The following is a 12,951-nucleotide window of genomic DNA, read 5'->3' on the forward strand; positions in this document are numbered from 1 at the left end:
CCCTACCAGGACATGTAAAACTTAAAAGTATATGTCCTACTTTTTAAATATACTACATTTTGCTCTTGGAGTGCCCAGGGCCTACCTTAGGGGTTATATAATTGTATTAAAAATGAAGATTTAAGAATGGCAAGGGGTTTAGCTTGCCAAGTTGACATAGCACTTTTAACCTGCCCATACAGGCTCTGCAGTTGAGACATGATTAAGGGCACATGTAAGTGGGTGGTACAATCAGCACTACAAGTCTACAGGCAGCATTTAACTTGCAGGCCTTGGGCACATGTAGTGCCCTTTACTCGGAGCTTATACGTAAATTACATATGCCACTTGGAGATGAATCAATGTTGCTATGTTTAGAGAAGAGATAACATGCACTTTAGCACCGGTTAATGTGCCCATAGTCCTAAAGTCAGCAAAAACGAACTCAGAAAAAGATGAGAGGGAATGTAAAATGTTTAGGGTGACCCTTCCAAGAAGACCATTTTCCAACAACAAGAGAACAAGTAGCTAGGAAGCGAACAGTGGTGGTAGTGGTGCTGGCTCCTGAGCTAACTGATGTCTTGAAGGTCCATTTGTTGGCTAACATAACATCAGAACTACAGGAGGGACCAGGTGTCTGACTGCTGATACCATCAAATGAGAAAAACAGCCTTTACAGGTTTGAGGAGGATGGATGTCATCAGGCATGATCCATCTCAGGGGAGGGTCAAAGAACACATAATCTGGGGTGCAGGCACCTTACAGACTAGGCACGTAGGGGTTTGCCCACCAGCCCTGATTGCTGCACTGGAGAGGCATTTCCACATGTTTCTAATTTTTAGTTGGTAACTGCAGGGTTGTTGGCCTAGTAGCCAGGAAGGGGTGTTGGGACTTTGTTTATAGGGAGTTTACTGTTATCTTGTTTTCTGGGTGAGTGCACAATGGGCACATAAGCAGGAATATCATGATATGATGCGGTAGCACAGCATTCTGGGAAATACTCCTCGTCACTAGCCCACCTGATGGTGATGGAAAACACACAGTGGGAAGGTATAGTTTTGGGTACTTCTTACTCAAAATACACTATGGGGACCTGATTTGGTTAGTGCCCTGGGTACTCCATTATCCGCTCTTGCTGGTGGTGCTATATGCACCAACACAGTACTTTAGACTTTCCTAAGCAATTTGACCTTGGCTTTGCCCTTTCCCAACACTGCATCCTCCCTATGCGAGGGTACTTTTTCAAGGTGCCCAATACTGCACTAGACCAATCGACTCCCCCATTATAAGACACATATGTGATAGGGGCATCCAGAACCCTGTGAAAATGGGTCATGCATACTCAAGTAGTTGAGCAGTGGTGGGCACACCACCTAGAGAATAAACCCTTTATTTCTCTATTCAGGCTTACATGCCCTGCATAACTGTATTGATTTATTCTACTACAATTTGGAGGCTGGGTGTAGAGTGATGAATGTGGAAAATCTGGGATGCACACTGTCGGATCACAATCCCCTGAAACGTTCACTCTTTTGGGGCTCACCATGCTCACATGCACCCATGTGGTGCCAAACTTAGAAACACTTAAGGATCCAGGTTTTCAGGAGGTAGTGGGGATACACATTGACCAAAACTATGTCAAGAACAAGGGCACAGCCTCAGACTCACAGTGGAATGGGACACCTTAATGGTGGTTATCAGACACCCATGCCTCAAGGCCACATTTGGGGCAAGTTAAGTGACTGTAGAAGGTCTTACAGGGAACATCTGGACAAACTAAGCCATATCAGCTGCAGGGATATGTAATGCGTCAACACAGGGAGGGAAAAAGAGCAGGCAGATTATTGGCATGGCTGCTCTTCTCGGAACAAACTACATTCCCATCAGAGTCATTCACCCACACCAGGGAGATCTAGACAGCACCCAAGAGGGCATTAATACAGCCTTCTAAGAATATCATAGTGCCCTGAACTCTGCCCCCGGGTGAAACCAAGAATTTCTAGAAGATCATTGCCCGACTCACAAAATGCAGAGCCTTGACCTTGAGGAACCAACCTTCCTAGAGGAAAATAAACATTTGCTTAAACAAATGGCCAGGGGTAAAACTCTGGGCAATGACAGCTAACCAGTTGAATTTTATGTTGCATACTCCTCACGTAGAGCACAGAATTTGCGATCGGTAGTAGAAGTGTGAAAACGTAGACGTCTACTGCCAGCTCTCCCATATGAGAGAGGCCTTGCTAGTCGTCCTCCCTAAAACTTAAAGGAACCCCCTGTAGGTCAGATCCTACCGCCCACTGTCTGTACTACACCTGGAGTGCAAGATATTGGGAAAGTTTCTGGGAAACTGGTTCATGCCTATAATATACTTCCTAGAGCAAAATGGTCAGAACGGCTTCATACAGTGTGCACATTTTTGTTTTTTTAGGTCTCGGCTAGGCAGCGCATGCGCTGTCTCGTCGAGAGATGCTATATACAGTATAGCGAGAGGAAGATCTGCCCACTTTTTTGCCATAAATTTGATTGGCTGCAATGATAAATTCTGCATTTTCATTGGTTTTTGCCTCCTTAGTCCCGCCTCCTGACTGCCATGATGTCATTTTTCCTCTTCCGAGGCTATCAGCCCCTTTACTTGGAAAACAGTTTTGTTTCCCTGTCTCTCCCTGTTCCCTCCCAAAGTCCGTAACTTATTGTACCACAACCACCACCCACCCCTTCCCGTTCGTGCCTTCTTTCATGCCGGCACTTGCATTTAAAATGCAATAGGTCTCGGGTAAATCCGAGTCCTATTGCATTTTCAATGCTTCTTGGTCGTGTGTTTGGTGGATGAGGTTGCACTCTTTGTCTCGCATGCACACGATGCCTTACATCGTACGCATGCACGACAAAACAGTGCCATTTTCCCAATTTGCCACTTGATTTTCTTGTTCTTCTCCTTGCTGCCTTTATTCCCGTTTTTCATTCTGTTACCCGTCAACAGAAAACCCATTTCAGCTCTTGAGTTCAAGGTCTCAGGCAGCAGCGTCCTTTCTCCTTCAGCTCCGGAATGTTCTTTTCTCTGCAGGTACTGTACAGTGACAGTTTTAATAATGGTAAACGCACAAAGCAAGGCTTTTTTTTGTTATGCATTAAGCTGGTCAGCTTGTAATTTGGAATCAATCTATGAATCAAGATTGAGATTCTGACCGAGGAAGGAGTAATATTAACTGCTTGTTCGCACTGTACTCTGCTTATAATCTGCACAGTGTAATGAAGCCAGGCTTCTTTTAATATTAAAATATGCTGGGTCACTTCGAGGACTGCTCTCAAATATAGTGTTGTTTCATAGCTAGGAGCACACAAACATCAGACCCAAGTTCTGCAAATTATGCACCCCGGTTGCCAAGGAGGCATGCGAGATGCCGATGGTAGGTAGAAACCTATGGCACAGCACTAAGGGCATGACTGCTACCGGTTGAGGTTGTGTTGACCACTGAGGATTTCGATTTGGCAAGACAGGAGCCCAGGACACCACGGGGCATATTATCAAGAACAACATTAAATTATTGCCGCTTTAGCGTCAGGAAACTAATGTTAAAGCGGCGATAATGGGCTTGATAATATGCCCTTGAGAATTCCAATAGAAGCCCATGTTTTGGTGTGAACCTGGGCTTCTATTGGAATTCTCAAGGGCATATTATCAAGCCCGTTATCGCCGCTTTAGCATCCGTTTTCTGCCCCTAAAGCGCCGATAATTTTAACGCCGTTCTAGATAATATGCCCCCACATATGTCCCATATGCCCCTTACGCATCCCGCCCCATATCTGAAATGCAGCATGGAGCTACAAAATGGTGCCGCACCACTGTGACTATTCGACATAAGATTTCGGGACGAAAAATCAAAAAGCACACTGACCTACTGCAGCATTTGCCGGTAAAAACCTTTCATGTTTAGTTTTTTATTTTGGTATCCTGAATTCAGAGGGCCTGACTAAGAGTTTCATTCAGCATTCCCAGAGCCAATGTTGAAAGAGGCTGTAAGGGAAGTACCATGGTGGCATAATTTATGTTCAAGTTGGTCGCAACCATGCTTTATTACCTTTTGTACACTGTCAACATTACTGTGATGCTGGTAACTAGGAGCACAAGAGGAGTTGAGCAAAGTTGAGGCTGCATAGAAGGCACACTTTAAAGTGCAGTGATTTGTTGGGACGGTTGCAGAGGCAGTCTGTGTAGCAGTCAATGCGGTTTGCGACCTCCTCAAGTAATCTAGGCATGCTGCCCCCATGTTATATATAGAGATGCATCGGCTACTCATCTAAATGTCTGGAGAGACCATTCGGGGTCCAATATACAAGAAAAGAGGATGAACATAGTGAGGCCTCAGTTCATCAAAAACTGCTTCGGCATCTTTTACCTCAATAAAACGGCACTTCCTAAGGGAAACCTCGGGGAAAAATAAACTTCCAATTGGATCCTCTAAAAGTACAAAGCATCATACTTTCACAATGGCTTCTGCGGCACACAAACATCAGACCCACATATTAGACGTGTACACAGAAATTATCCACACAGCACAGTCACTCAGACACAAACATAAGACAGACATCGCACTGAGACATGGCTTGTCCACACACCCTCTATCTAAGACACTCTTCCCAATGAAGGCATGAGGATGTCCCTCATGCCACTCCTGGCTGCTGTCTTCCTGGTGGGGCTTGGAAAGTCTGTCACTGGTTAGTACCGGCTCTGCCCTGCCTCGGGTTTGATCTCCACCAGAAGCGTAAGACTGTTTTTTAGGTCTCGCTGAGCCAGCGCGCATGCGCTGATCGGAGAGAATTTAGTATACGGGTTTTCAAAGTGCTACCCACATGATTTTGCAGGCCTGAAGCTTCAGTGCACGATGGCGTGCACGTGCACAGCTGCTGCTCGCACTCCCTCCTCCCTTCTCCCCCTCCCTTTTTGTCAGCTTTAATCAGGCTCCTCTGCTGCTGGCATTCCCCCCTCCCTTCTCGCCCAGCCCTTCTTGTCACCTCGGCGTGCACTCACCCTTCCTTTCTCCCCTTTCGTCCGCTTTCGGATGCTTTGATGTTCTCAGTGAGCCGCACGGCCAATGCTTGTTATATTTAGTTAATTTCCACTGGCTTTAGATAGGTAGTGAGAATTAATACAAATTGGGATTCTAGCTTTTCAGGACTTGGCAGAAGCAGAGTGACAGTGCGTCTTTTGAAGGTCTCCCATAGTTCGCTATCTACATTTCGAATGAAGGATGTTCCGTTGTAAAACACGTGGCATCTTATGGTGATTTGAAGCAGAGTCTTCGGACTCACCACAGCCAGCCTGTTTGCTTTGTTTGTTCGCTGCGCAGAGGAGGCGCACTCGGTTTCAGTTTCCTGGCTGTGGTTGCATCATAGCAGGTGTGTCAGCCCTTAACTCTGGTAAAGCTAGAATGTGCGCTGATGGTACGGCGTTCGTTTTCAGAATTAGTCTTTTTTTAATTTTATGATGGGCCAGTCTTTGAACTTAATCCTTCTTTGAGCACTTGCATTAGTGATTCCAAGTCCTATTAACTTCGAGCTGTCCGATGCGGGTCTCCCGGGAGCAGGAGCAAGATGAACCCAGCACTTTTTCCCTGTAATTTAATAGGCCGGCAACAGGCGTTGCTGCTCACTGTTTATCCAGCATCATCGCCTGCAGTTACCAAAGCAGGCTGTGGCATCTTCCTTGCGGAAGGGCCTCGATTTCCATAGGCTCGACAATGCTGTTTGTTTTAGAGGCTGTTCTCACTGTGATGCCTCGTGTAGTTGTTTTCATGCTCTTATAAAATGGGTCATGCCTTTGAGTTGTGCGGGGGTAAATATCCACATAGTTGGCCATTATCGCAAATCGCAAGCTATAATGCTGCATTCATTTTTAATACACTGCCTTTTTTCATCAGCCCTCCACCCACAAAACATAATTTAAAAGTTAATGGGGCATATCAGCAAGGGCCGGCGATAATTATCGCTAAGCGCACTTAGCGCGAGGATAATTATTGCCAGCCAGCTCTGAATTTTATCGCGGAGATAGCATGCTATCAGCAACACTTATCTCCAAAGCGATAAAATTCAGAGCGCAAGTTGCCAACTGTGCGATTATCGCTGGAAATCCAGCAATAATCGCACAACTTTTGGCGAAAGCTTGCTGATAGGGCAACACATACTTAGCCATGAAATCCACCTTCGATAGGATATCATGGCTAAGTCAGGTTCAAAGCAGGCGTAAGGAAAGTAGTGATAACAGAGGTTATCGCTACTTTTTTTGTCGCTATGCTTCTTTGCGTGAGGCTTGATAATAGGAGAAATGTCGCTTAGCGACATTTCTCCCGTTATTCTGGGGAGGAACGCCCACTTTGCATCTCATTAGAGATGCAAAGCTGGGCGTTAAGGGAAAGGGTGAAGAAGCATGGAAAATTATCGCCACTTTTCGTCCGAAAACGGACGCTAAAGAGGCGATAATTTTAACTCCGACCCTTGCTGATATGCCCCAATGTTTTTACCACATTCTAGCCGAGTATGTATTCTTATACTTTTTATTGTTTAGCTTAGTTCCTGGTGAATTTGCAGTCAGATGTACATATAGTTTTGTTTGTTGAAACCCTCAACAGAGCTAGATTTCATATGCCTAAATATATACGTATATTAAAGATTGCACATGAATTTAGCAACAGCGCATGCTACTTTTTGGCTGTGTTTAATGTGTTAATGAGGCAAGTCTACTTTAATGATTTGAAAAGTTTCTTTAGTAATATGACACACATTCTTAAGCAAGTAAAGAGGTGCCACAGCTTCTGTTCCAGTGATAGTGCTTTTCTGTAACACTCCTTGTCTTAGTGACTGATTCTGCATTTCAATGTCCATTCTAGCATTTTAGCAGGCAAAGGACATCGCATACTTTATACTGGATTTTAAAGTCGCTGAGCTGTAATCTAAGCCACTTTTAACCCATGGTGAGCATTGAATTGTAAATCCTCATTTTTGACCCACCAGAATGTACTTAATATTTGGACTTAAGATTCATGCTCTTCCAGTCAACACTCAACTGCTTCTCCCAAAACAACCCATTGCCTCCTACCGCCAGAACCAACAAGCATTGGCATAGCCAATAGGTTTCGCCTTTGGGACTTTATAAGTATTTAGTTATGCAGCACAATATCCTTGGTGCAACATCAACTCCATGGCTAAACACTTATAAGGTCCCAAAGGCGAGACCTTTTGGCCATGCCAATGCTTGTTTTTTTTTTCTTTTCTGAAACTTTATTCACAGTTTCCCCGACATCCACTGCTGCCCTTAGATTGAAGTTGACATCCAGTGGCCGGAACGTGTGCATTTCCGGCGCAGGAGGAGCATGCAAAAACAATGCTACCCCCCCATCAAGTACAATAGCCCTAACCAACCAGCCTAAATGCACACATTCAAACAACACAAGTGTGACACTTCCAAATATGCTAATTCACACTACCAGTTATACAAAAATAACACTTGAAATAAGTACAATGCAGTTCTATATTCCCTACTTTTTTTGTGTAATGTAACCGGTGCTCATGTTCAGCACTCCAATACCTTTTATTTCTGCACAAAAATACATAAACGTACACATTAAACAACAGTAAATGTTCTAGCACCCAAGATAATATGCTGCTTTGCTAAAAATTTGTAAGGTCCCAAAGGCGAGACCAGTTGCATTGCAAATGCTTGTTTAACTTATGGAGGCTCTTCATGTTCATAGACTAAGCCAAGGTGGAGAGACAAGACCACTGGGTGCTCTCCTTAGACACAGATAAGGCCTTTGATACGCTAAGCTGGCCTTTCCTGATGCAGGTACTCTGCAGAAAAGGGGTAAGCCAGCGGTTGGATTTTTCTCCTCTATAGGCAGTCGTTGGCACAGATCCGCACAGGGTAAGTGGTCTCTGACAATATCTCTATTGAAGAGGGAATATAGAGGGTTGCTGGCACTTGCCACTTGTTCCTGCTGTGGCAATGGAGCCCCTAGCATGCCTGCTACGGGGCTTGAATCTGGATGGGGTCTGTAAGTTGTGAATCGATGGCACTGCATGTCGACCATACTCTAGTGTGCCTCCACAGTGAACACCACAATTTACTACTCTTGATGGCCTCTATGAATGAGTTTGGAGAACTATCAGGCCTTCCTATGAACTGAGGGAAATCATGCTTATTCCAGCTCAAACCTCTTTGATACATTTAAATATGTGGTAGGTACCACAAAGAGTGCGACCTACTCAATGGTAATCGGGGCAGAGCGGTGGTGACAGTGCGATGCTCAACTCCCTTCTGGTGCTCCCGCCTCTGTCACCATTGGGTAGAGGCGGTACCTCCAAGTAGCCCATTCTTCCTCATCTGTTATATTTTTTCACAGCTCTGCCAGTGGTAATCTGACAACCATTTTTCAGGGAACTGCGACAAAATTAATTTTTTGCACTGCCAGATGTAGGGTATGACCAAGACTCTACCTACCACTCGCGGAGGGGGGACTTGGCGCCCCTGTCAACGAGCTGTATTATGCTGCAGTCCTGTTTCAGTGACTGATGCACTGGATAGCTGATACCTAAAATCAGGAATGAGATGACATCCTGACATGATTAGATGGCTCTGACATTCTGCAATGACTTTTGACATGGGGAGGGCTGACATTCCCAGCAATGCACTCATGCAGTAGCGAAATGGAACTGGGACACATATATCCAACCACGGTGTAGGAGGACTCCACATGCACCAGAGATTCCACTGTGGACACTCCCTAACAGCTTTCAACACACACACCATCACAACACAAGACCATAGTGGTAGGCAGAGACAAACAGCTGGGGAGACCTGTTTACCGAGGGACCATGGTTCCACTTTGAGGAATCGAAAAAACAATATGATATTGGTCCAAGTAGCTTCCGTCTACACAGAGAACGGCAGATCCACTTACAGCTAAATTGCAATACTGTGCTTAAGGAACCAATGTTCTATACAGGTCTCAGTGTATTTGTCACACACAGGAACCACAGCAAAGCCATTACAGTGCTCAATACAGCAATATTGCAGAGGGGAGACATCTCGATGCCCCATCTGCAACATAGGGGTTGGGCCACCGGGATTTGGAGGTCACAGAAGTCAAATTAGGGAAGGGTTTAGGAATTGTCTAAACAGTCTCCAGAAATGCAAGACTAAAATTCATGCAATTTAATGACTTACTTTATGCTAACCCTGGGCGGCCAACTACACTACGCTTGCGTGGTTTGCGTAGTTTGTGCTACTTCACGCTACGCAAATTGCACGTAGCACAGTCCAAAAACGTGTAGAGTAGCGTAGTTGGCATATTTTGCATGCTCGCGGTCCTCTACGTCAAGTTGGCGACCGCAAGCGAGCAAAATGACACCCTGGCGAGACTTTTTCCTCGTTCGCGATCAGCAACATCAAGTTGGCGATCGCGAGCGTGGAAAATAAACCTCCCGGCGAGATTCTCAACGCGGGTTGTGAGTGGTTATGTATGCTCACGACCGCTCGCAATGAGAAGCTACCAGTCCGCATTGAGAAAGCTGCCGCTGGAGTAAAAATCTACTTGAACGGCAGAAAACGACAGCTCGCACTGTGCGAGATGCCGTTTTCAATGATTGCACAGTGAGGACAAGCATCCGGCACTGTGCAATCATCCCGAACAGCGCACTACGCAGTTTGCGTAGCGCTAAACGTATCTCGCGTAGCGCTACTACGCAAACTATGCCCAGGGTTACTTTATACATATTTGACCATGAAATTTAATTACATACTTTATGCAGATTTGACCCCAAAACACAAAGGTCAAATGTATCAGAGTGCAACAAATTACTGACCACACTGTACAATAGCGGAGACAGATTTCCTCCACATGGTCTGTTACTGTGCAGAGTTGTCTATATATAGGGAATAAATACCATAAACCCTAACCGATATTACAGCCATTGATCCCTAAACACTCTAGGGCAGATTTACAAGCCCCTTGCGCCACTTTTGCAGCACGTTTCCCATTTTAAAAATGACGCAAAAGTGGCACAAGGGGCTTGTAAATCTGCCCCTCTGTCCTCTGGCTACTGAGCCCGGTAAATCGCACACAAAAAAGTATAAAAATCTGTGGAACTTTATGGACCTGGCTCTAGTCTTGGTGACATGCTCTATAGCAATGTTCTAGAGGGCACTGGCGTTGCCTGGTGTCTTGGACATGTTACTTGATGTGGAAACATGGACAAGTGTAGATCTGCTCTCCGCCACTGATGCATGGAGATGAGCAGGCACATAATTAATGTCTAGAAAGAAGGAAGCTATAACATCCCCCTTGGCTTCTGTGTCTTGTCTTAACTGAGAGGTTATACCAGGGGGAATTACAAAACAGATAGCGATACTCCATACACGGAGGGGGGAGATGGAGATCTCTGACTGCGGTGATATCTCATCATGAAGGATGCCTCATTGCTGTCTATCCTCCCTCCAGAAATACAAGATTTGGGAATCCAGAGGCAGCCTTTGGTGGCCTTTGGCTTATGTCGATGTGCAACAAGTTCAAGTTTAATGTTGAGACCAAATAATAAAAAATGAATTAAAAAGAAATCATATATACATGTTCACAGCAAAATGCTGTGTTTTCTTACCTATTCATCAGTCACCTTATGCCCTACAGTTCGACCCCTCTGTAGCACTTGTTTTTCAAAAGCGAAATTCCAAAGGGGGGAAATAGAGGTTTGTTTCTCAGGGTTTGCTGGTCATTTGGCCTTTTTCTGTGCAGGATCGCCAGGCTTTTCCTGGAAGTCCCTAACAGGAAAAACGTAAGTCAGATCATTCATCCTTCATAACCCATTCATGAGACCATCAATCCAAGTTTTCTGCTGGCAAAGGCAGCATGTGCTCTGCTACCAGAAACATGATGGTTTGCTTGACTGTAAATAAAGTACCCTGTCCACCAAACTCAAAAGAAGGCTATCATATACAATATTTAACATTACCTTAACACCTGGCAAGAATCTAGCTTTCCTGGATCTATTTCAAAACACATCTCCTACTACAACAATTTTTGAGAAGCATGCAAGTTGCATACAGTCATCTTCCAGTGTTTTAAAATTTCACATGATCAAAGGGAGAGAATTTGAAAGCTGGCCATCGGTAAACGATGGCACAATACATCTCAAACTCCAAGATGGCGTCAGCAAACAAGATAACATTCTAGAATACTTATCACAGTGATTCTTCATGATGCTGGACTAGATAAAGAGGACTGTTGACCCCTTTAGGAGAACCCCTCTTGGAACTTCTGGTTTCTTTTAAGCTTCATTATAATCAGGCCAGGTTCTAGTAATTCTTCCCAAAGTCAGTATAGAACAAAGCCAGAAAGCTAGATGAAATTATCATCTTTTTTTCTTCCTTTCAGGTAGTAATATATATCTTCCTTGGGATGGTTACACTTCCTTGCTTAATAGATTGAGGGATGGTAATTGGGGGCTGATTGTCTCTTTTTTTGTCTGACAGTTCTCCAAGTTAAATTCTTGGAACTCTCCCAGAAGACTGGAGCCAGCCCTACGGATGAGGTGAAGGGCTATAAACTTCAAATCACAAAGGTAATATGTTTTTTTCTGTTTCTCAGAATTCAAAGCTTGAGTGAAGGGCATCGCCATTTTTTTGACAGTATGGATTTGATTAGGAGAGGGATAACAAACGAACAGCAGCGTTTGTATCTCAGACCATTTCCCTGTTCATTGAGCCGGGGACCAGTAGCAGTCACATAGCTGATTCCAAAGCCAAACACCACTGTTAACTTTAATGTGAGTGTCTTCACTAATCTCCCACTTGGATACATTTGAAGATAGATAGATAGATAGATAGATAGATAGATAGATAGATAGATAGATAGATAGATAGATAGATAGATAGATAGATAGATAGATAGATAGATAGATAGATAGATAGATAGATAGATAGATAGATAGATAGATAGATAGATAGATAGATAGATAGATAGATAGATAGATAGATAGATAGATAGATAGATTTTATTGCACAATTACTTACAATCTTTGCAATTCTTGCAAAAAGGTATTAAAAACAATGTCCATTTTCTGATAAAAGTTAATGTCTGGCATGGCTAAAATTCTGAATGATCTTCAATAGGAAGCATAGATTTTATTGTGACATGAATTTCACATAACAGGCAGACAACTAGGCAGAGTCACCCTTCATGCACTCCTCAAGTGCCTCTTGGCAAATCCGTACATTAAGGATGTGCTAGTCGGGACGCAGCCCAAAGATTTGCAGGGATGCAGGATCTTACATATACATATGACGTGAATGAAAGTTTCTTCTGGCCATACTTATACGCCTTCAGAGGGATTAGACCAAAGCGTAGTCTCATTAAATGGTGTTTCACTGAAAGCTTCAGCGGAGATGTTAAATAGTGTGGTAGGTATTCACGATCATAAAGTTTTGACGCGCAGCTGCCCTCGGTAAAGATTTTTCATGGCTAGCGCACCATGTTCAGCTGACAAGTTCTTTGCTTGTTTGGTTAACAGATTTGAAGCCACACCCGTGGGTAACGAGCTTGACCAGATTTCATGGGCTTCAATTGCATCCATACAGTGGGTTAGAAATGTACTCCTAATGGATCAAGGGTTGTTTATCAGGGACCAAATGCCGCTCTTTAATGTAGAGTCTCTGGCGTTTTTAGTTTTTAGACAGTAGGCTATACATCTTGCTTTCAAGATCCAGTGTTGAGATGACAGGTTAAATCCCATAAGGCATGAGAGGTTGAGTTGGTAAGATGCAACACTCTGCAGAAACAGGCTGATTGTGCTTTATCTAGCCATGTAAATATGTGGGCTCCTGTCCTGTGTGAAAGTTGACATGGCTACAGCTGTGGACACCAATCCGGTTGTTACTGGTGGGCTCTACGTAGAGTGTTTCAATGTGAACCTCCCACTCGGCAG

The 12,951-nt window shown here is 44.2% G+C and overlaps 1 protein-coding gene across 1 annotated transcript in view; it reads left to right on the forward strand.

Moving 5' to 3' along the window:
• Nucleotides 1-12,951, forward strand: part of LOC146796838 (metalloproteinase inhibitor 1-like) — a 100,230-nt gene that overhangs the window by 14,968 nt on the left and 72,311 nt on the right. Inside the window, exon 2 of the mRNA XM_085630242.1 lies at nt 11,501-11,589. Within this exon, the coding sequence (XP_085486368.1) occupies nt 11,501-11,589 (89 nt within the window). The remainder of the gene's footprint in view (nt 1-11,500; nt 11,590-12,951) is intronic.

This window comes from Triturus cristatus, chromosome 10 (genome assembly GCF_964204655.1).
Source record: "Triturus cristatus chromosome 10, aTriCri1.1, whole genome shotgun sequence".
In the NCBI taxonomy this organism is placed as follows: domain Eukaryota; kingdom Metazoa; phylum Chordata; class Amphibia; order Caudata; family Salamandridae; genus Triturus; species Triturus cristatus.